At 37.1% G+C, this 22,373-nt stretch overlaps 1 protein-coding gene across 3 annotated transcripts; it reads left to right on the top strand.

Moving 5' to 3' along the window:
• The first annotated feature begins 203 nt into the window (after positions 1 to 203).
• LOC101858028 (protrudin) lies at positions 204 to 21,101 on the top strand. Of its 3 annotated transcripts, XM_005098513.3 has the most exons (12): positions 204 to 436; positions 3,753 to 4,042; positions 5,365 to 5,435; positions 6,306 to 6,480; positions 7,584 to 7,679; positions 8,428 to 8,540; positions 10,342 to 10,427; positions 10,822 to 10,914; positions 13,891 to 14,011; positions 15,514 to 15,563; positions 16,589 to 16,670; positions 19,753 to 21,101. In XM_005098513.3, exons 2-12 carry the CDS (start codon positions 3,900 to 3,902, stop codon positions 19,860 to 19,862), a joined length of 1,140 nt encoding a protein of 379 aa, XP_005098570.1. In that variant the 5' UTR covers positions 204 to 436; positions 3,753 to 3,899; the 3' UTR covers positions 19,863 to 21,101. The 3 variants fall into 3 exon arrangements, with proteins under 3 accessions (XP_005098570.1, XP_012938080.1, XP_005098571.1); XM_013082626.2 differs by lacking the exon at positions 16,589 to 16,670; XM_005098514.3 differs by lacking the exons at positions 15,514 to 15,563; positions 16,589 to 16,670 and having other exon boundaries at positions 205 to 436.
• Positions 21,102 to 22,373: the final 1,272 nt, after the last annotated feature.

Below are 22,373 nucleotides of genomic sequence, written 5' to 3'. Positions count from 1 at the left end.
AGAGAGAGGGAGAGAGAGAGAGAGAAGATGCTTTTTTTCTTTGCACCCGTTAGTACTATAGTCTCTGGCTCTCACAGAGTACCGGTGTATGCTCTACGTGTGAGCTTCACTGAATGTTTCGAGACAGAACGTTGTGCAAACAGGCAACCCATCTGGAGTAGATGTCGCTGTGCTCCTTGACGAAGAAAAAACTATAATGTTACTGGTACTTTCCGAAACACGAAACCAGGAAGCCAGGAAGTCCACAAACCACAAATCAATACACAACAACACACTGACATACTGCCACTGCCACTGCCACTGCCTCTGCTTCAGCTTACCCCTTACACATTGTTGATTTAAAAGCTATTACTTTTCACCTGAGGTGAAATGCATTGGAATGTTTGAGGATATTTGCTTTATTCCTTCCTATTTTAGCACCCTAGATCTACATAAGGTGAGTCCGTTAGGTTAGAACTTAAAAGAATAGGAATAGATTAGATAGGGCTTCTTGTCTTGTTTGACATATTACTCTCTAATAACTTGATTTTGGTGGAAAGGTATTCTAGGATCTAGATTACTCTACTTTGAGTCGGAGTTTTGAGATGGTAGATCTAGGCTTGAGGCTAGCTTAACACAAGGACTTGTAATTGTAACGCTGGGTTTGTGCTGTTGTCTGCCTTTAGGCAAGACCATGTTATTTCAAAGAGGTCTTTCGGTACACTGGTCTTTCTTTCACGGTCTTTCACAGCCTGGTCAAAGTCTTGTGACTGGTAGATCTTTAAAACTGCAACATCCATCGTTTATGGTGTAAGTTTCTTCCCGTCCTTTCACAGCCTGAGTCTTGTGACTGGGTAAAATCAAAATTATTTAGAAATTACCAAAACTAATGCAATGTGAACATCGTTTATGGTAGTATAGGCCTAAAAGTTTCTCCCCGTTCTCAAATTCAAGAGCAACCGTTTTTTAAAAAGGCCACCATATATTCTCACCCCTTGTCAAAACTAAAAACTGCAAAACATCAGATAATGGGAAATACTGGGGGACATGCCCCCCTGAAACCCCCCATGTTGTTAAAAACAAATGAAATATACTACTCGGTTGTGCCTTTGTAATATGGCTGAGTAAGTGCGTGCACTGAAATTCAAATTTTGCGTGCAAGGTATCATAGTTTGCTATACTCACACAATTGTCTGTACAGTCATACCTGCGTAAAACGGCCACCCATTGTCTAGGAGAAAAGTGGATGTCTTAGGTAGGACTGGTCAAAATGAAGAGAGCAAATCATTCTCTTTTCTGAGGTCCAAACCGGGGCTGATTTCAGAATTAAGACTGCTGTAAGGCTTATTCAAAAGGGTTCTTGTTTTCTTTTGAAAAAGGGTGGTGGGTGGTGTAAAAATGGTTTTTAGACTTTTAGTGTTTTGATGTTTTTTTGTGGGTTTTTTTTTGGTGAAAGCTTTCTTTTTGTTGCTGCTTTTGTGCAAGGGTAAAATAAATAAATTATTATGTAAGTAAGATTGCAAGTTCATGTCAACGCCCATTACTTTGTTACCACAGATTAGGTAAACTAAACAGTGACCAGTCACCTCACACATGAATATATGCATGAGTTGTGGGTTGGGCTATAAATAAGTTATGACGGATCACGCTTCTTCCACCAGCTGTTGAAAATGTATTGTTAAGCCTACCCGTTGGTCAACTTGGGTAGACATTCACTGGAGGGACTAACAATAACGACAGGTATATTATGAAGGCCCGTCCACAACGTGAGTGGCGGATTCAAAATTTATGACAAAGTATCGGGCAATGCGAGACCATGCCTGGCCGTCTGAGGCAGATAAATTGGACTGTGGGTTGAAAAAATAAGGTGCCCCCCCGAAACCCTTTTTCCTTTTTATCCTTTTCTTTCTTTTTTTTATGTGTTAATTTGTGTAAATCTTTAAACAATCTCAGCAATTCTTGTTCCATAAATTTAGCCTGCCAATACCATTCTGTACCTCCTCTTTTCCTCCCTAAACAAAGTTGCGCATGTACACACTCACACACACACATACACACACACACACGTGCACAAACGGAAACGCACACACTCACAAACACACACATACACACACACCCCAAGCAGTCGACGATGAAACCAATCTCACAATCCTCTAGTGACATAGCCCATCATGCGCTAAGAGGCAAAGCGAGCTGCCACGGCGCGGACAAAAGCCCAAAGAACAAGTGCAATATCTTGGTAGTAGAGAATCTTTGACTTTACGGCACAGAATTCCTTCATAGCAAAATATGATACCTTGCAAACAATTGCGTGCGTTATGCAAAAAAATGTATTGGTGCATGCTATTGTGTGTGAAAAGTAAAAAATGTGTTGGTGCTTGCAATTGTAATTTAGACATGAGGAGCTCAGTGATAAGACTCACCTCTCGGCACTGACGCAGAAGAGGAGTTAAGTCCAGGTTCTGTGTGTGCACTTTTTAAAAGTCTTTTTTTGTCTGCTGAAAACAAATTTGATTCCATTTAGTTCATTTACGTGGCAAATCATAGCCTGCAAACTACATTTAGGGCCATGTGAATGTAGCCTGCAAACTACTTTCAGGGCGTCGTGAAAGTAGCCTGCTAACTAGATCTAGATTCTAGCTAAGTAGTCACTGCGTTTTTCAAAAAACACTAAAACCAACTTGCCGATATGTTTTATGCCTCTTCTCCCTGGGGGAGAATAAACAAATGCATCCCATATATATATATAATAATACCTGTTCCCAGGGGGTCCGAATAATGACCAGATTATTGGCACTCCGGGGATCTGAATAGTCACAGCCTACTCAAGGGGGGCTCTCGTGGCCTAGAGGTTAAGGTGTTGGCCTATCATTCAAAGATCCCGGGGTCGAATCCGGGTAGCGACCGAAAAATTTTCTTCACTCCAATTGTCTCCTTTCACCTCCTTTCCTGCTCTCTAGCAATGTTCTGTTGTCTGCTTTCATTTCCACTTTCTGCCCCCACCCCCTCATCTCCTTTGCCCCCTCCTCTGGGCTCCTGACTCTTTCTGCAGCCTTTCTACTACTACTCCTTGGCTCCTCCTTACTGCTGTCTTTCTGCCACACCCCTGATCTTCTGGTAGGAAAGATCTACTCCTAGCCTTCTCGGACAAGGGTGAAAAATCTCGGAGGGCCCGTGTGCAAGTTGCGCACGTTAAAGATCCCTTGGTGGTCTAAAATCAAAGAGTAGGCTTCGGCCGCCACCGGGGCAAAATTCAAAATTTCCTACCAACTGAAAATATTAGGTGTGTACCGAGCGCTCATATGACCTTATGCAGTTGCGAGCGCCGTAAAACACTTTACAAAAACTTAAAAAAGCATGAGAGAGGTTTGAGATACTTTTGGGACGTACATGAAACAATTAGGTACAAAATGATCAAGCTAGTTGTAGCCATAAGTCGTGTCATTTCAATTTAGAGCAGTTGTGAGTTATCCCAGTGCTCGTTTGGACAGAAAATAGAACTGTAGAACTGCCAAGCCAATAGAGCAAAATGGCTTCCATTGCTCTTTCTTCAAATACAATTTTTATCATAATTCTTTATCACTGACCTTAGCAGGAACTTTAGAAATGTCAAGAGAGCATAAAATGGACATTGCACTTGTATTGGATCAGATGAACTTGCTGGTGACAGGTAACTGATTTTAGTTCAAATTATTGTTGAGAAAGTCGCCTAGAAACCTTGCACTTTAGGCCAACATTTTTTTCAGAAATGGCATGTTTCTTTTCCTTCTCAGATTGTGCTGGTCATTACTAACAGTCATTGTAAGTTGTGAGGACTGGACTGTCAAATGAAGTGAAAAGATGATTCCTCGCACTTGATGTCCTGACGTGGCAAATACACTTATCTGGGTTCGTAAACCGATCACTCAACGATCGCATCCATGGGCAAGATGGACAATAATGGCAAGCAAAAGGAGACTTCAATGGTTTTGGACTTGTCTGATTTTGTCACTGAAGTCGACAGATTTTCTCGGCTAATTGAACCATTTGCTCTGATACTTTACACTGTTGATGATATAAGAAGGTTAGTGATAACTTAGTAAATGTATTTTTAAAAAATTATCATTATTTTAGATTATCCCGCGTGCTCTTTTAACTTTTTTGGGAAAACTTATTGAACATATTGTTTTCATCATTGAGTGTTTCTTCTTCTTCCTATTGTTGCTGGCTGGCAGATTTGTTGGTTTTGAAGCGTCTCTCTTTTGTATACATTTGTACATTTCAAACCTTTTTCTTTTGGTATGGATTAATTTACAATTTTCAGTGAGTTTTTGGCTCAGTATGATGCTCAATGCCACCCACCCCTTGATTTCAAGTATGTGAAAATCCAGAGAAAAATTCAGAGTTGTCTGCTGACCTTATCTGCTCATTGTATGCTGCTACCATGAACCTGGTCCTTTGCCATGATTTGCAAACCCCTTACTTTAAGTCTAAAAAGATATATGTTTTCTGTTGATGAGAACGGAATATAAAGTATAAAGCTTATGATCCTGATTACAGGAAATAGGACCTGAGTTTTGTGCAAGTATATAAAATTTTCATTTATGTTTTTAGTGTATTGGATTCACAGGCTTTTACATTTTAAAGTAGAGGTTTAGTTAAGGTCCCAAGAAAAAAAGAAGAAAGAGAAGAGAAAAGTGCTATTTTGATATGTTGTAGGTAACTTTAGTTTACAAAGGCATGATTGACGAATTGAATGGCTTAAGGGCATTGCATTAAATGTTGCACAATACATTAAAAAAAAACAACCCCAGTTATAGTTGAACAGGATGCTCAGGCACCTTTTAAAGTGGTCCACATTGTGTTTAGCAGAGGAGTAACATTTTCAAAAGTTGGAAGTGATGTTTGACCAGAATGTTTTTAGAAGTCATCTCTTGCAGAGAAATAGAGTACTTGTACTATCAATAGCTATTGTCAATTTGTAAAGAAGAAAAATGATGAAATGGTCGCCGCTTGCTAGATAGCTCTTTTATAGTTTCTGACCTGTGGAGTGGTTGTTGGTGTCATTCCACAAATGCTTTTAAAGTCATTTTTTTAAAAGTTTGAGACAATATAAAAGAAAAAAATAGCACCAACATCAGTATCTATACTTTTGCAGAGATGTGATTTTTCAGCGAAATGCCAGGATGGAAATAGTGAAAACAAAACCACATTGTAAGATGTGCTTTGATGTCTTACTTGAATAATGACTTTATCTAGTAACCTCCAGAAACTGATGTGGGCGATTGTGGAATGAGACTGACAAGTGACAAGGTATTCATTGCAGGGATCCGGTAGTGGCTTGGTGGTTATTCTATAAATGTTTGTTTTTCTCTCTAACTGCTTTCCTTTGCCTGTGTTTTTCAGATGGCGTTTTCGAAATGGAACTATTCTTGTTTGGTTTCTCTGTAACCTTGCCTGCATATGGCTTACGCAAGGTAATGAAATTGAAATGTTTTTTTAAAGCACTGCCTGGTCTAATTGCTGCCTCTTGAGGGTTTCATCTGCTGTTTTGAATTTGAGTGAGGCTTGTGCTCATAAGGATTAAGAAGAAAATATTTCTGTGATTTTAAGGAAAGAATATATTTTTATATCTCATATTACATGAAGTTATTTTACTATTTCATTTCTGGAGAAATAATTAGTTATATCCCACGCGTGAAATGTAAGAACTTTGTGATCTCACGAGTCACATATCAGCTGTTTTGGCAGCATCTGTAATTAGTGTGGCCAAAAATAAAAAGAATCTTGAGTTTTTTCCATTGCTCACTCTGATTCCGATTGGACTTGAAATTTCTGTTTCACATGAGATGCTTGAGTGAGGCCAGTTGACTACTTTACTGGTCATTCGATCTTTGTCTCTCCAGGCATATATTGTCAGCTGATATCAGTATGGTAGAAAAAAATTTATTGCGTGTGTTGTGGTGGTAGACCATGATTTACTCAACTTTTGAAATCGCTAGTTGTAATCACAGGTTGAAACTTGTACCGGCAATAACAACTTGGCTATTTGACTCATAAGATCTATTTGACTCATAAGATAAATTTTGGTTTTCTCATTAACTCTTGCAATTAATTCTTTTATATCAACTCCCTTACCACCTCTGACATAATACCCAATATCTAGGAATTTTCTAAGATTGCCTCTGCTTCTGTTGATTGACTGTTGGTAGTTACAGGTCTGCTCCTTTTCCTCCTTTGTCAGCATTTCAATTATCCTTATTTGCTTCCTGGTGTAGGGAGGCCTTTTATTGTGCAAACTGTCTGTCGTCTGTAATTCAGATTTTATGGGGTTTTTTATTTTTCAGGGGCAGTCTTCATTCTCGCATCAAGTGCCATCATTGGTGTAGCTACGCTGTCTTTGTTTCAAATTCACACTCAAATTTTGAGCAAAGTGTTGCCCAGTAACAAAAAGTCGCCCTCAGTGGTGGATGGAGAGCAGCAAGATGGTGCTTTGGACACTGTACAGAATTTCCGATACAGGTAGGTCGTGTTGATATTGCCCTAACTACTAGTGTTTTGCATTTCATTCTACTGCCTGTTAGGATTGTGTAATAACTCATTTACTACATGATTTTCTGTCCTCTGGGAAGTAACTTCTCCTCTGGCAGGCACCTGTTTAATACATGTTTAGTTTTGTCCATTGATATATCTATTTGTTTAGCAAAGTTTAACGCATTATATTGCAAAATACAGGAAATTAAAAGGAGAGTTTGAAAAATGTGAATATTTGCTAATGAGGGCTTAAATAGTTTTAGCCTGTATACAGACAGTCAGGCCAATCACACAGCTTGTTGTAGTGAAGAGGAAAATACTGAGTTGATCAGTCGGCTCAATGAATGAGTTAATAAAGTTAGACACTTGATCCATTCCAGCACTATGAGCTTTGGGTCGTTATCCTTAACAGTCTCATTAAAGGACAGTGTAGAGATTATATCATAATCCTTTGCAGCATTGTTGACTTTTTTTGTGGGTTGTGTAGACATGTGCCAAGGAAAGTTGTATAACTATGGACAGGAAATATAACATACAAATTTGTCTCTTGCGTGCCTATATTGAACCAAATGCCCACAGTTAGATAAAACATGTGTTGAAGAGATCGGAAAGTGATCTGTACTCATTAACTGTTTGCTGTCTACTCTTCTTTGTTCTAAACATGTTTTTCAAGTTTCTGTAGTTCTATCAATCTTAGTGGATATCATCAGCTGAAGTGAAAGAGACCATGGTTCAACTATGCAGCCTAGCATTCATGGTCTTGGGTTGTTTGAAGAGTCTGGCTTCTTGATATTACAAGGCCAAGCACATGGCTGGGTGCATGCTGTATTTCCCTACAGCGCTGCTAAAGCATGCCTAAGTGTTTGATTGGGGAAAGTCTAAACAGTTGACCTATGGGAGTTGAGGTACACAAAACCTGTTTTGACAGAGAAACTGAAAAGTTGAAAGCAAACAAATTATATTTACAGTTGTTAAATAAGTTGATATATATTATATGATATATTCGTATCCGTCCCCGGTGGTTGAAGGAAATTTATGAGTATTGCTAGGATGAGTGAGTTCTAATGTTTATCTTTGTGCTCTTTCCGCAGCCTCATTGAAATGCATGACTTTGTCGTTAAGAGCAACGAATACCTCAGTTATTTTTACTCCATTCTCAAGTGGGATGCTGTTGGACCATCAGCAATGTAAGTAATACTGAAGTGTGATTTTTGTCATGGGCATGAATAAAGCAATAAATTTTATTTCTGTTAAGAACAAGGCATACAAAAATAACTGGGTTTGTTGACGGATGTGTCAAATTACAAACTTTGTCTGTAGATCTGAACAGAAGGTGTACAAAACCTCTTGAAATATGAAGCTGAGAGCCAAGAGCTAGTATTGTGCCTGGGAATTGTTAAAGCTCCTACCCTCTCCCCATTTCCAGGAGCGCAAAGAGTCAAAAGCAGTGCTGTAGTGGAGACAGAAAAAGTTTATTAAGTAGTGTTCCGTCTTTCATATGCTTGGAAATGTGTTAAGACTTCTGTTAAGGTGGCGTTGGTGGCCAAGTGGTTAGGCTACTGATTCTGTAAACATGAGATTGCGGATTTAGAGGTTCGAACGTCGGCTTGATCCGACGTTGTGTCATTGGGAAAGGCACTTTACATGAATTTCCCATTTTTCCTTTCGGAGATGAACGTTAAACTTGGAGATCCCGCCTCTTAAATGACTTGACAGTGTTGATAGGGACGTTAAACCTATACCATTCTCTGCATTTTAAAAAACTTATGTTGATGAGCATACAGCTGTTTTTATATCTGAGGACATAGGCTATTGTGTCAAAGCTGTATTGTTTGCAATTGTTTAGAATTATATGTTATAGTTATCCTTTTGGAACAGATGTTGGCTTAATAAGAATTTCTTTGGAAACATTTACCTTTCGACTTATCTTTTCAGCTATCATGTTCAAGTATGCATTTTTTTGCTGAGTATGGTCATGTGTCCAGCAAGATGGAATTGCTTTTTGGTCATCAATTGGTTTTTCCTCTGTCATCCACACATATTAAAAAGTAAGTATGACAAATTTACTTTATCTGTATTTTGATATCACATGTCCTGTGTATAGTATCAATGCTTTTTCCAGTCTTATAAAAAAAGTAATTTTGGAGGCTAGATTTTTGTTGCCACTTGGTTTCCAAGGTATGATATTTTATCATCTGGCTATTGAATGTCATGGACTCACATAGTTGTGGAAATATATGGGTAACAGTTTAACAGCAGCAGGTTAAGTTTTGCGAAACTACCCACATATATAAATAAATATGTCACATGCTGGAGGGGTGTCAATATTTATGCTATAGACAGAGCCAATCTGTTCTCGTACATTTACCATCGCGTATAGCTTGCAACATTTTATCTATTTATGAGGACTTTATAGTCACCCTGTGAGATACATGAGATAAAGATTTAGATCCGAAAGACTCGATGGCTGCTCCTTGTTGCACTGTAAAACTAAGACTGCTGATGAAAAACAGTTTGGTTAAAAACTTTGATTTGCAGACCTGCCCCTCATCCCGATTTAGTCTGGATATCCCGATTTTTTCCCCCAAATCTCAAGCATCCCGATTTTCCCGATTTCGATCGCGTTTATCCCTATTTTTTTGTCCCAGTCTGCTGTTGTGCGGGATTTTTATAAAAACGTACTGTTTTCTCCTTTATCGTGGGAAGCACCTGTTGAACTTTTTGTCAGTTTGAACTCGGGGCACTATTGCCCGAAATATTGATGCTGCATTTAGTAGTTGACTCGCCCCAAGTTGTGTGTGATCTTTGCCCGCACTCAGAATTCTCCGATGATAGCTTGGTAACTGTTACAATTTGGCACATATAAATAATCGATAATCAAAACAAGCCTTGACTGAGGTCTGGTAACTGCAATTTCACATCAAACACTCGGACGAGCGACAGTCTTTCTAACCCTTACACAACTACATGTAACGGCGCTGACAAGACTAACATACGGCTGATGTCATTGCTTTAGTCTGAACGCATATGAGGGATAAGAGATTTGTTGGTACAATTGGTCGGTCGGCCGCCGTAGTTATCCTAGAGTACTAGAAGTAGAACGACTGTCACTCATCCGAGTGTTTTGTGTGAACGCGCAATTAGTCGGACCTGTGCGTTAGTAAAATTGTTTCAATCGCGCATTTGCGTCACGTGGTATGACATCGCCGTGTGAGTTCTGCGTGTCGGGGACTGTCTGTTGACGGGGTCAACTTAAGTTCATGTATTTCGGGACTTATGGGGGGGGGGGGGGGGTATAGACACAGACTAGAAGGAGTGCTTGACGTGATGCTTCAGGATTTACAAAAAATAATGATAGCTCGCACGCACGCACGCACGCACGCACGCGCACACACACTCACACACACACACACACACACACGCGCGCGCGCGTGTGGCGTGCGCGCGTGCGCAAACAAACAAAGACACTTAGAGTGCATATAGGCCAAGTAATTTATGGACACCCCAGGACAAATTTTATGTCAGCTTTGGCAGTCACTTGGTGATTTTCCTGTTGATCCCGATTTTTTTCACCAAATCCCGATTTTTTCTCCCCTAGATCCTGATTTTGAGGTTTCATAGAGTGGCAGGTCTGGATTTGTTTTGTTTTGAAGTATGGTTATTAATGAAAAATCCACAAAACTAAAGTGATGATGCCTGCCATTAAAAAGTTGGCACGTCTTTAAAAAACAACCCAAAAAAATTTATACTTCAAATACTTGAAAGAAAATGAGTGTTTCAGAACCATGTGTTTTAACCTCCATAAAGGCTGTAAATTCTCTTTTTGTGTTTGATTTATTGTTTTACCAGAGGGCTACTCCTACATCAAAGAGAACATTCTGTCCTCTGCTCAAGCTTCTGTACAAAGTAATGGAAAAGCTGGGTCTGCCAAAAATGTAAGTTTATCTTGTTTGTGAAAGGAATTAGATTTATGCTGTAAGCTTTTGGGAGACTATTTAATTATAAGGTTACATGCAGGTACCCACCTCTTTAGTAACCTAATTGTTTTCAGAGGGGCAATAAATCCTAACAGTTTCTTACTTACATGCACGTACATGGGTGTTTTCTTTTCTGACTGTTCTTTTTTTGGAAAAAGTATTTTTGCAAGATGTAGTGTTTGAATGAAAATTTTGTCAGTATGATTTCAAAAAGATTTGTAAATTGTAAGCTTTGTATTCTTAGGTTTGGATCGATAGCTGTGTGCCAAGTAAGTATTGGATGTTGACAATTGATGCTCATTATTTACCTGTACCTGTACAAGTGTGATTTTTTTACTATTTTGTTCTTCAGAAAGAGACGTTAGCATCAGACAGTAATGAGAAGGACAAAGATGTCAGTGAGGAGAACATGGCCGATGGTGATGATGAGTACGATAGCTCTGACGTGAGTTAAAAACTTAACCTGTTATGTGTAAAAATGGAATATAATATGACAGAGCTGTTTTGAATGATAATTAAATGTTATCAATTTGCGGTCTAAAACTCCTTTGTAACATCTCTTATCTTTGACACTTATATGACATATTTGGTTTACAAGCGCGGTTGTTGTTGTTATCGATCCAGGTTGCAAGTGCGGTAAAACTGTTACTGAGACTAAACTAAAACTCTAACTCCTGTAAAGATTATCTATGGCATTAAACAAAGCTGATTTACTTCTACATGGCTGAGGTGTACAAAATAGGTCTTTAATCTTTAAGGGGAGTAAACCCTCTATGCCGGGGCCCTCTTTTGGTAGTCTAAAATTTACGTACATGTCACTAATTGGTCATTAAATCATAACATATGAACCTATTTTCATAGTTCTTCATCTAATTAATGAAATCTTAGTAAAAAGATACCTTTTTTTGACAATTGCGTAAAAGTAATTCAACATTGAAGTTGTTGTAAAAGAATGTTCCCTAGCTGCTGTCAGCGGCTCACCAGCACAGTGGTTCTGACTGCAAGCTGCTGGGAGCGGCTTGCTTGAGATAAGACAATAGGAAATTGGAAAAAATTGTTAAAGGAAAGGCTGAGAGGCATGAAATTATTTATAAATTAGAAAACTGTGCTTGAGTAGCCTACTTCTGAAATATGAAAACGTGAAATTAAAATATTTCGTAAATTACTCTTATTGAGAGGACAATAACTCTTTTTGAGTTTTTCAGTACTATGTTCTCAAGTCATATATAACAGATGCAGACTAATATTGATTTAAATGCGTTTCCATGTTTTTTTGAGGTTGTGTGTTTGAGAGGCTAAAGTATGTTTGTGTTATTCTTTGATGTGTGATAATTTATAGATTTTGTCAAGTAGACAGTGATAGAGTCAAAATGTATACCAGTAGTTTAAAGAAGCAGATTCCTGATGTTGCATCTGATTTTGGGTGAGCTTTTATAAACATAAAACTGTTGTTGGTACAAAATCTTGTTTAAGGTCTCAAGAATCTTATAACACTCAAAAAAGTTGTTTAAAAAATATTTTTTTAATATGTATTCACAGTGTGGCTTTATTTTGGTCTGTGACAGAAAGCTACTCATAGTTCTTCAGGAAAGCTGTTGCTTATTTTCCCACATTGCCATTGAAACCCCATCCTTATTTTTCAAAAGGTTTCTGCCATTCTGTTGTTTACTTGCACTGTTAACCATCGAAAGAACCTATCAGTCTTCTGTCCATTTCAGTCAGTAGCTTTGGCAAATTTTTCACTTGCAGTTGCTTTTTAGAAGCAGTTTAATGTTAAGATTTTTCTTTTTGTAAACTTTTGATTGGATGTTTCAATTTAAACTGGCAAGTCTGCTTCTTTAAGCTGCATTTCCTTGTTGTGGTTTAAAAAAAATATTTTCATCTTCTTTGGGTTAAAGTCAAGTGTAGGAAGAGGGTTATAGGACTATAAAGCAGCATTTTCTGATCATCAGCTAAACTACCCTTCATGTGATTTGCACCTATGCTAACAGCTGTCATGAAAACCATTGCTTCGTTATCATCAGGCTTTTTTTCTGCATGGATGAGAAGCTTGCTTCGCCTCAGCTTTGAACACAAAGATTTCAATTTTATTTTTTGCTCCCATTAGACTTCCAGTTTCATTCCAAGAAAATGATTTTAACAAAAGGAAATAAAAGTAAAAGTTAAATTCAATTTTGTTGTTTATTTATTGTTAGGGTGAGTGGGATTGTTTCCATTGAATAGATTGATCTGTTTAATTTTTTGTTTGACACTTTCTGCGAATTTAAAAGGGTAACATAGTAACATGTTAGTTGTACAAAATCGTATGTTATCTTTTGCACAGATGAAATGAAAGTAGGACATATGAATAGAGAAGGAAGAAGATTTTAAAAAGATTGAAAAAAACAAACTTTTTTATGATCCAAAAAGTTTCTGTAATTTAAGCAAATGCAGCTATTAAGATACATTTGTTTTGTGAACTATAAATGACATTGGAAGAACAGTTGTGCTAATCGTATGAATGATACTTTTTTACCCGTAGACTTGCGTAAGTTTATTTTCATTTTATGGTAATGTAACTATTAAGATTTTCTCCCCATCTCCAATCCCTCTATCTCCATTTCTTTCTCTCTCTCTCTCTCTATCCCTCCCTCCCTCTCTCTCTCTCTCTCTCTCTCTCTCTCTCTCTCTCTCTGTCTCTCGCACTTACACCTCTCTCTTCTCTCTCTTTCTCTTTTCCTCCTCCTCCTCCTGTCCTGTCATGCTTTTGCTTTCAAGCTTACGTCACTATTAATTAAGCTGAATGCTAACTTGTATTTCCTATCTCTCTTAGTTACATGATAGTTTTTCTTTTGTTGAAGCCTGATTTATTAGTCAAGTGTCCATCACAGCTCATCGTTGAGCATTAAAAATGTTTTTTTTGGGTCAGTTCTACAAACATGGCTCGCGTGGTTCTGACCAGACTACTTCTCTTTCTGAAATGAGAACAAAAAAATACTTATGAGATCTTTGTAAATATATGAAAGCTCCTGTCATAATTCTTGGTTGTCTTTCACAAGAGTTTTCTCAGCTCCTATTATTGGTTTTTTTTTTTTATTAGTCAGATCAATTTAGTCTGGAATGGAGTCATATAAAATTATTCAAAGTTATAGAAAATATGTGCCCTCAATGAGGGAGGTAGGGATGGGGATGGGACACTGAAATGTTTCGTGAGACGGCTTGTAATTTCTCATATCATAGGGGGTTAAAAATTTCTTTTGTCCTAGTTACGAGTCAGTCCGAATGACTCTAACTCAAATTCTTTATTCACCGCATAGATAGTAGTGTGTAGTGTGTATCTCCATATTCTGTGTGTGACTTTCCATTTTGCTGCTTATTTGTATTTATTTTAATTAATTATCAGGTAGTTAACAACCTGACTGATATATGTTGACATTTTCAGCTTGATATGACTGACGAGGTTGGAGACAAATCTATGATAAACTTGGAGCCATCACCCAGTAAACCTGGTATGGTTGCCAGATTGATGGAAATTAAAAAGAGAAGGAAGCAGATAGCCAGTGGTAGGTTTTTTTCTCTCCATTGGCTTCTCTCAAAGTTTTCTTTATGTTTGAACAACAAATGATAATATCTAAGCTGCAGTGGAAGGTCTTGCTAAATCTATTTTACTTCTCGCATGCCATTGATATGGTGTAAGGATATAGTGTACCTTCTTTGTTATTTCTACTTTATCATTTTTTAAAACATATTTTCAGAGAAAAATACCGTTAGTTGAAAGTTTAGAAGAGCTGGGGGAAAATGAAAACCTCAATGTTAGACAATGGACTGTTAGCATTACTATTATAAACTATATGTTTTATGTAACAAAGATGTGAAAGCAGGGGCTAGGGAAATTTCTGTAGCCATGATCAGAAATTTAACTTGATATTAGAAGCACTAAAATGAGCATAAAACTTCCAAGTACGTTTCAGTACGTGAGATTGGTTTGTTGAAAGGAAAAGGCTTCAAAGCACTTGATATAAATTCAATTGAATGTTGCACTCTGTGCAAGTAGAGTTGACAAGTTGTACCGAGCCTGTAGGTTATCATTATTTTTAGTTAATTTCTGTGCATTGTGTCTTTGATTATTTTTATTTAGCATTTGTTCTTGCATTTTGCCTTGAGTGTATCCACATTTAGCATAGTACAACACGTTAGTGTCCCTCGCTTGTGATTTTTTTTTGGGTCCTTTCTGTTTGTATGTCTTTTGCACGAAAAGTGAGCTGTAAGGATTAATGCTGTTCAATTTACTCAGATACAAGTATTAATTTGTTACATGCTTTCAGACTTCTATTTCTTTCCTTTTGTTTACAATTACAATGATACAGAGTACTTGCAGCTGAAAATAAACTATATTAATGCATTATTCTCACTCACTTCACAATTGGCCAAGTCGAATCTTTCGTCACTAACTCATGAAGAACAAAGATAATTTGGAGGAGTGTGTTAGTTCCTTCTTCTGTCTTTGCTGCTTTATTTTTGTAGTGTCAGTGAGCAGTCTGACTGACTCGAACTACCAGTTGTTGATGTTGCTTGTTAGTTGGCCTACACTCTCATCTCTTCCTCATAACACAAATGCACGAAGCATGGTGCAAGAAACTTTGACTGACTGCATTACTTGAGCGTTTTATTTTATTTGCATTAATTTTGTTTTCTTCTTATATAACTCTTATAGCACCTCAACAGTTATTTCCGAAATCATCACTGTGGTATGAAGAAAAAGTGTGACTTCATTGACAAAAAGGAATGTATGTACCTAAAGCATTTGACAGCAGAGTTGTTCATATTTTTTTATATTGCAAAACATCTTTTCTGGCTGAAAAATAGACAACCTGAAATAATTCCTCTAATTCTAATGAGTTCTTTATAATTCTCCATGATATGTCACAAATGTTGGATACATGTGCATTATGGAGGATTGTTCGTCATTGTGTTGCTCTGTGTCTTCTCTTACTGTGAAGTATAAAAAGAAAAGTTGAAGCTGCACAGGTCACATTGATCATTTCATTGCCCTAAATGTTTTCAGAGAGCTGCCTAGGTTGCAAAGTCTCCTTTGCTTCTATATTGAAAAAGCGAGTAAGTAAAGTCACCATTGTAATTGTCTCATCAGGCTGATGCCCATATATCGGGTATGGCAGATTTTGTGTTTTCTTTCCAGTCATTGTTTTAAGTTACATAAAAGTTGAAGCACAGATTACATCAGATCTGAAAAAAATACAAGTTAGACAAAAGATTTGCTCACTTCACATATTACATAAAAAGCTGTTTCTTATGGAGCTAACAATTGGTGGTCTTGCTGAGACGGAATCCTCGACCAATCTTTATTTTGGACTTGGAAGTAGAATGTTATCAGCACAATGAGAGAGAAAGTAAAATATGCGTACCTGAGCTGATTGCTATGGGTTTCAGTGTTTGGAAAATTTTCTGTCAGTTCCATGAATGCTGTAATTGTTTTTGTTTTAGTGTAATGTTCTATTCATATTATTATTTCGTGAAAATATGGTCTCATTTCATTATATATATGATTTGCATATATAATATATGGTTGTATTTGTTTCAAAGAGAAAACAGTAGCTGATAGAAAAATGGGAGATTGCAATGTACTGGGGACTATCGATGTCTTAAGTATTTAAACATAAGCACAAAATCTGCCATATTCCCATCCATTTATTTCACAGTACGTAGAATGATTAGTAGGTAAAATATAATCTTATTTATATTTTTCTCTTTTGTATGTTTTTCCTCAACATTTAATTTTCTTGCAAAACTAATTTTGTGGTAAATGAGCATTAAAAAAATGTCATGTGTAAAAATAATATATCCTTGCTGTAAACAATACTTTAAAGAATGCTGATCTTAGAAAGTAACAAGAAATAGTTTTTCTGCTTTTAAGATTACATCTCATTTGAAGAGTCTGGCAATTAGATAAGATAAACTTAAATGTATAGACTTTGAGACTAGTCATTCATGACACCATGGAATATTCCTTACCAGATATTGCAGGTTCTTCCTTTGAGCTTTCCGCTGAACAATTTGAAACCTTGCATGCCTGTATGTCTACTCCTTTTTCATGTCAGCGTTATCTCGTTCTATTTTTTTAGTCGTATTGTCGGCACTGTGGCTACAGTTTTTGTAACCGATGTTGTTACCAAAAAGTTCCCCGCTCAGTATTTGGAGCTACCTGTAAGTGCTTTTTTTTCTGCCCCGTTGTGATGTAATTAATTTTTTTCTTTATTGAGGGGGTTTGTTTTGCTGATTTCTCTCTCTCTCTCTCTCTCTCTCTCTCTCTCTCTCTCTCTCTCCCTCTCCCTCTCCCTCTCCCTTTCCCTCTCCCTCTCCCTCCCTCATTGCTCTTCATCATGTTCATTGTAGATGGTATGAGGTATTTCCCATGCTAAATTGTGTCACTATTTTTGGATCGGGTGCCTACTGTAGTTTGCACTTAATCATTGTGTTCAGGAAGTTATCGCAGGGCTCATTGTTCAGATAAATGGATAAATGTGAGTGGTTTGAGGGAGCCTTTGTTGAATCATACTTGTTTTCTTTCCATCTGTTGTTTCTGCTTGTCTATCTTGCTTTTTTCCTACACTAAATGGCCTTTATAGTGTGGATGTGCTTCTCTGTTCTCAAAGTAAGGTCAGATAAATAGGAATTCATTGTACGTAGGTGCATTGCATGGCTTTTATCTGTGCACGCATTTCATTTGCACTAACCTGAAGTATCATATCTCACATCCTGCTTGTTTTTATTTGCAAGATTGTTAATGCAATTATTTCCTTTGTATTCCACATTGACTTAGTTTGTAATTTTCATGTTGTCCTCAGCATTGCATCCCTTTTATATGCTTACATTTTGTTTATCACAGTTACTTTTCAATGTGATAAAATGTATTTCTACTGTACTGGTTCATGATTTAAGTGTATATATGCCCATCATTGTATGCGGGTTTTGTTTTTTGTGCTATTGTCGTTGTGCCGTTTTTTTAAGGTTTGATTTTTAATGCTTTCAATTTTCAGAGATCCCCAGCTATCTCTGTTTAGATGCTGTTGCTGTTGCTGTTTTAACCTCTTTATCTTCTGGCTTTTGTTTCAGTTTTTCATTTATTTTTAATCAAACTTGTAGCCTAACAGTTACTTGTAATAAAAAAGCTGCTACTTTTTCTTCACATTTCACACAAAAATTTCTTCATCAACCCTAACAATAGAAGTGAGGTCCACACTTTGCAGACTGAATTTATTAATTGCTTGGAAATGTCGGAGAATCCAGTTGCAACAAATGCTTTGTAGTTTATCTTCATGCTTATTGACAACCATAGCTTGCTGGAAGATCAAAGATTTTTCCCAGCTAGAAAATCACACATGCTTTTTCTCACAAAAGTCTGCTAATCTAGAGGGTTTTAAATTGGGATGGATTGAGTTAGGGGTACTATGGGTGCCAACCAGTATGTATGGACATTGGACAGATTTTGTGTAGCTTGAGAAAGTTCAGAGTTCAAATATAATGTCTGTCATAACATATCCGTGCTATATCAGTTTTATTTATAACATTTCGTTATCTGAAGACAGTCCCAACTGTTGGGACTGGGAAGTTTAAGAGTTCATACACACGTTTTTGTACCTACATCTAAATAAGTTTGTGTTTTTAAAAGAGTGAGACTGTGCATTTGTGTCTTCATTCTATTTTTTGTGAATGGGTACAAGTCTCTGCCTCTGGTGTGATTTGCTCCTTCTTTTCTATCAAACATCTATCGATCTTTCCTTCTTTTTCCTGTTTGTTACTTTCTTGTAACACCTTACCCCCCGGGGCGGTGCTACCGACTGATGTGTCTTTAGGCCATTCCCAAAGGGGGGACATGAACCTGTTCTTATGTACAGTAGAATTGTAAGTGGGCTGATTCATCTATCTCCCCCTGGGGCGGGGCTACTGACTGAAGTGTTTTTAGGCCATTCCCAAAAGGGGGGGAGGGGGGGCATTAACATCTCGTTCTTATGCACAGTACAATTGTAATTGTAAATGGGCTGATTCATCAATGTCATGCTCATAACTGTGCCTGAACTGCAACAGGGAACTGCTGCTTTTTCTTTCCTTATCCCTACTATCGTCATTTTCCTCTACTTCTTTTGTATGTTTGTCACACTCTTGTGACCCGCTACTTCTGGGGTGCCTTGATAGTTGAAGCAGACTTTGTGCTGTTGAAGCTAGAGAGGTGAGTTCGGCACTTATATGACCTTATTGTTTTGCAAGTGGCGTAAAACTCTTGCTAAAACTAAGAGGTGAGCAGAGTAAGTCTGATTCCCTGTAGGGACTTCTGTTTTGACATCCACCCCTTGGCGCTCATATGACCTTATGCAGTTGTGAGTGGCGTAAAACCTCTACTAAAACAAAATTTTGTAACACTTCTGATCTTCTGCACTTACATGACCGTATTGTGTTGCAAGTTGAAGCTAAAAAACAAGTCTCTGCCTGTGTATGTGTTAGAATGATGAAGAGATCATTTTAGATAATGAGTTGTCCATCCGAAGATTTGTTTTTATTCCGAGATCAGAGATGCTAGTGATGAAGGAGGAGATATAATTTTTTTAAAGACTCAAGAGAAAAGCGAGTGATTTATTGAAGCTGTAACATTTTTTGTTTAGACTATATGGGATATTTTTGCTTTGTGCTTGGTTCTATACAAACAATGTCCTCTGCTTAGTAAAATGAATTGAGCTTAGTTTGACAGCCGCTTCCATCTGGGGTTTTTTCATATATAGGGATATTTTATTGTTTTGGTTTTCATTTTTATTGAAGACTAGTAGGTTATTCAACTGCATAATCAACAAACAAGTACCTGGTTATGTGAATACATCAATTTGTTACTATTAGTAACAACAGTCTCATCTTCCTCTGTTCTACTGAGTCTCAAGGTGGGCAACCCCTTTCCCCGTCATTTTTGCGTCACCAATAAATTCCAAAATGTGGGCAAAGTCTATGATACTGTCTCTGCCTGTGTATGTTTCAAGAAAATGATGAAAAGACGATTTGTTTTAGATAATTAGTATTTTAAATCTGAAGATTCGGTTTATCAGAAACGCTCGTAATTAATGGAGTTTTTTAAGACTAGAGATAAAAAGTAAGTGATATATTACAGTTATAACACTTTCTATTCAGGGCTGAGGTCATATGGGATTGATTTTGGTCAGGCAGAGCTTAGAACGATCTGTCATAGATTTGAGCAGTGGTATTGTGATTTGATTAATCTTGTTCTATCCCCCCTCCCCATCAGCCCCAGCAGCCATGAAGGAGACGGTGCTAGTGTGTTGCTCCTGCCATGCCCTACTGGTCAGCCGGGGAGATGTGACTGCTGAGGCCCCTGCAAACCAAGGGCCTGGATGACCGAAGCGCCACTGACGTGTCAATCTGAACTCCGTGTCTGGCACTGAGTGGAGAAGTTAAAGCCATTGTCCAGCTTAGGAGTCTGTATGCTGATTATGAGTATGAGGCAGGGTTTTCACTGCACTGCAAATGTTCACCTGATCGTGTGCTTTTGGTTGACTCATTAATTTGTGTAGCTGCAGACCACAATCATGAATGTTTTAAATTTTAGTTTCTAGATGTTGGAAAAAAATCATGACATGTACATCTCCTCTTGATTATGTGTTCATATTTATTTATTGCATGAATTTTTATTCTAAACTTATATCCGGGGTAGATACCGTCCTTGTCCTTTGTTTTGAATTAGTTTTAATTTCTCTCCTCCTGTATGTATTAGCAATTTGGGTGGCCATGTTTGTGCCTGTATCAGATAAATGTAGTTTCCACGTGCTAATGAAACCACAAGCCCCATTTTTCTGAAGGCTGGATGTTTGCAGGTGAATGGAAAAGTATACTGGTGACTAAGCAGCAATGAGAAAGAAAGCCTTATACTGTACTTTCTGTGAGGTGGTAAAGGGCACCAGCTCTCATCGCCAGAGAAGTCTTCATTACACATTTTTTATCTTGCACCGAGCTGAGTTGCCTGTTTACAGAGGGAGCTGGTTAGGTTGTCTTTTATTTAACACATGTATGTAGTAACATTGTTAGGAGAATAGATCCCTGTTTCCTCTTGTAAAGAAAGAAAATCAAAGTAATAATATGAATGAGACTGAATGAAAATCAAAAAGATGGGTATGCTAAAGACAGTCTGTTTTTTTGCCTTAGTATCCCTAGACGGGTGTGAGCTTTGCGTACTTAATGACATGTGGACACCTGAGTCAGGAACTAAATATTTTTTCTCGTAATGTTAAGATCATTTTATTTAATAATAAACTGAAATTATGCTTTGCAATATAAAAAAAAAAAAATGAAATTGAGTACCTGTTCCAAGAAAATCTAAACTAAGTAAAAGATATGAACATGATATTAATTTGTGAAAAACATTATTTTTTTTACTGTTTGGATTGTTCGATATCCTGTTACCTGTGATCACTGGGTTGATAAGTCTAGTCGAAGAAAAGCATTTCTGGTGTACAGGAAGTGGGAGACGGGGTTAGTCTGATATTTGTTTCTTGTCTTTTTTCTCACTATTCCCTGCACCCTCAAGTAAGAGCCTCTGTTAAAATGAGTTGCTCCTTTCTTTGTTTATTTACCAAAAAATTATTTAACATTTTGAGAAAAAAAGAAACGCTTAGTGTTTGTCGAGCTGCATTTGTGAATGTGGACAGTCTTAGATTGTTGCAACAATATGAAAAATGTTGTATTTAGTTGAGGTATCGGTACACTGCTCAAATGTTACTGCTGGGAAAGAACTCTTGTATGAAGTGTAAGAAAGAAAACGTGTATTATTACTAATTAATTATGATCTACATCTTTTATGTAATCTATATATAGTAATTTGCAGAGGTTTTTTTTGCCGGATTGCCAAAGATGTTAAAAAATTGGCCAGAAATTGGTCACAACATTTATTGTGCACACATCAAGTTCACAGCTGTGGTGCGCCGGCTATAGTTTCGAATGTTTGATATGCCAGATAAGATTACATAGCTTCTAGTTATGCTACCTGTTTTGGTTACACTGCTTGTTTGGTTAAAAAAGAATTGTGTTCTAAGTATGTGTCAAGTATTGGAACTGGATGATTTAATTCATAATAGTTGGTTTCTGTAAGGAACTGATTGAAGGGGTCCTAGGTTAATAAATCTACTTACAGATAGACTTGTTTTTAATAATATATTCCTTTCATCCAGTTTGCCCTTGTCCTTTAGCAGTTTTGTATTTTGACCTCTCTTTTCTGACTAATCTTTGCACACTAAATTGATACAACTACTCTCTCTCTCTCCAAGTCCATTGCAACAGAAAAAAGAAAGTAGCCCAGTTGTTCATTTAAGTTTGATTTTTACAATTTTTTAGATGTGTTAGGTCATTTAGTCTTAATAATATACAGAATCTAACAAATACTACTTTGTTAAAGTGTTTATTCTACACAGGCATGTACCTGTTTGAGTGTGACCAACATTTACAGTTAGTTATAGAACAAATGAGTCCTCCTTTTCATTGATTGTTAGTTTTAATTCTAAATATTGTGAGTATTTCTATACTTCGTTACATATATTATATATATATGTGTGTGTGTGTGTACACACAAAATATCCATATTTGGTTGTGTATCTTTAAAAAAATGTCAAAATTTTTTTAATCAAAGCAGGTATGTGGTCTGGGATTAAAAACTATTTTACCAGGACTATTAACATTTTGATAAGTGTCCCTGTTTGGACATCACCACAGAAAGCTTCATTTGTGTAAAGACCACCAAAACATGGTGCATTTTTCAGTCTCTGAGGTTGGTAAATACTTCTGATATCCATGCAGTATCTTATTAATAGCTATATATGTACACAAGCACTCTATCCATGAGACAATACTTTTAAAAGA

This window comes from Aplysia californica, unplaced genomic scaffold (assembly GCF_000002075.1).
Source record: "Aplysia californica isolate F4 #8 unplaced genomic scaffold, AplCal3.0 scaffold00185, whole genome shotgun sequence".
NCBI lineage: Eukaryota > Metazoa > Mollusca > Gastropoda > Aplysiida > Aplysiidae > Aplysia > Aplysia californica.
The sequence above is the reverse complement of the archived record's forward strand: the minus strand, read 5'-3'. Positions and strand labels throughout refer to the sequence as shown.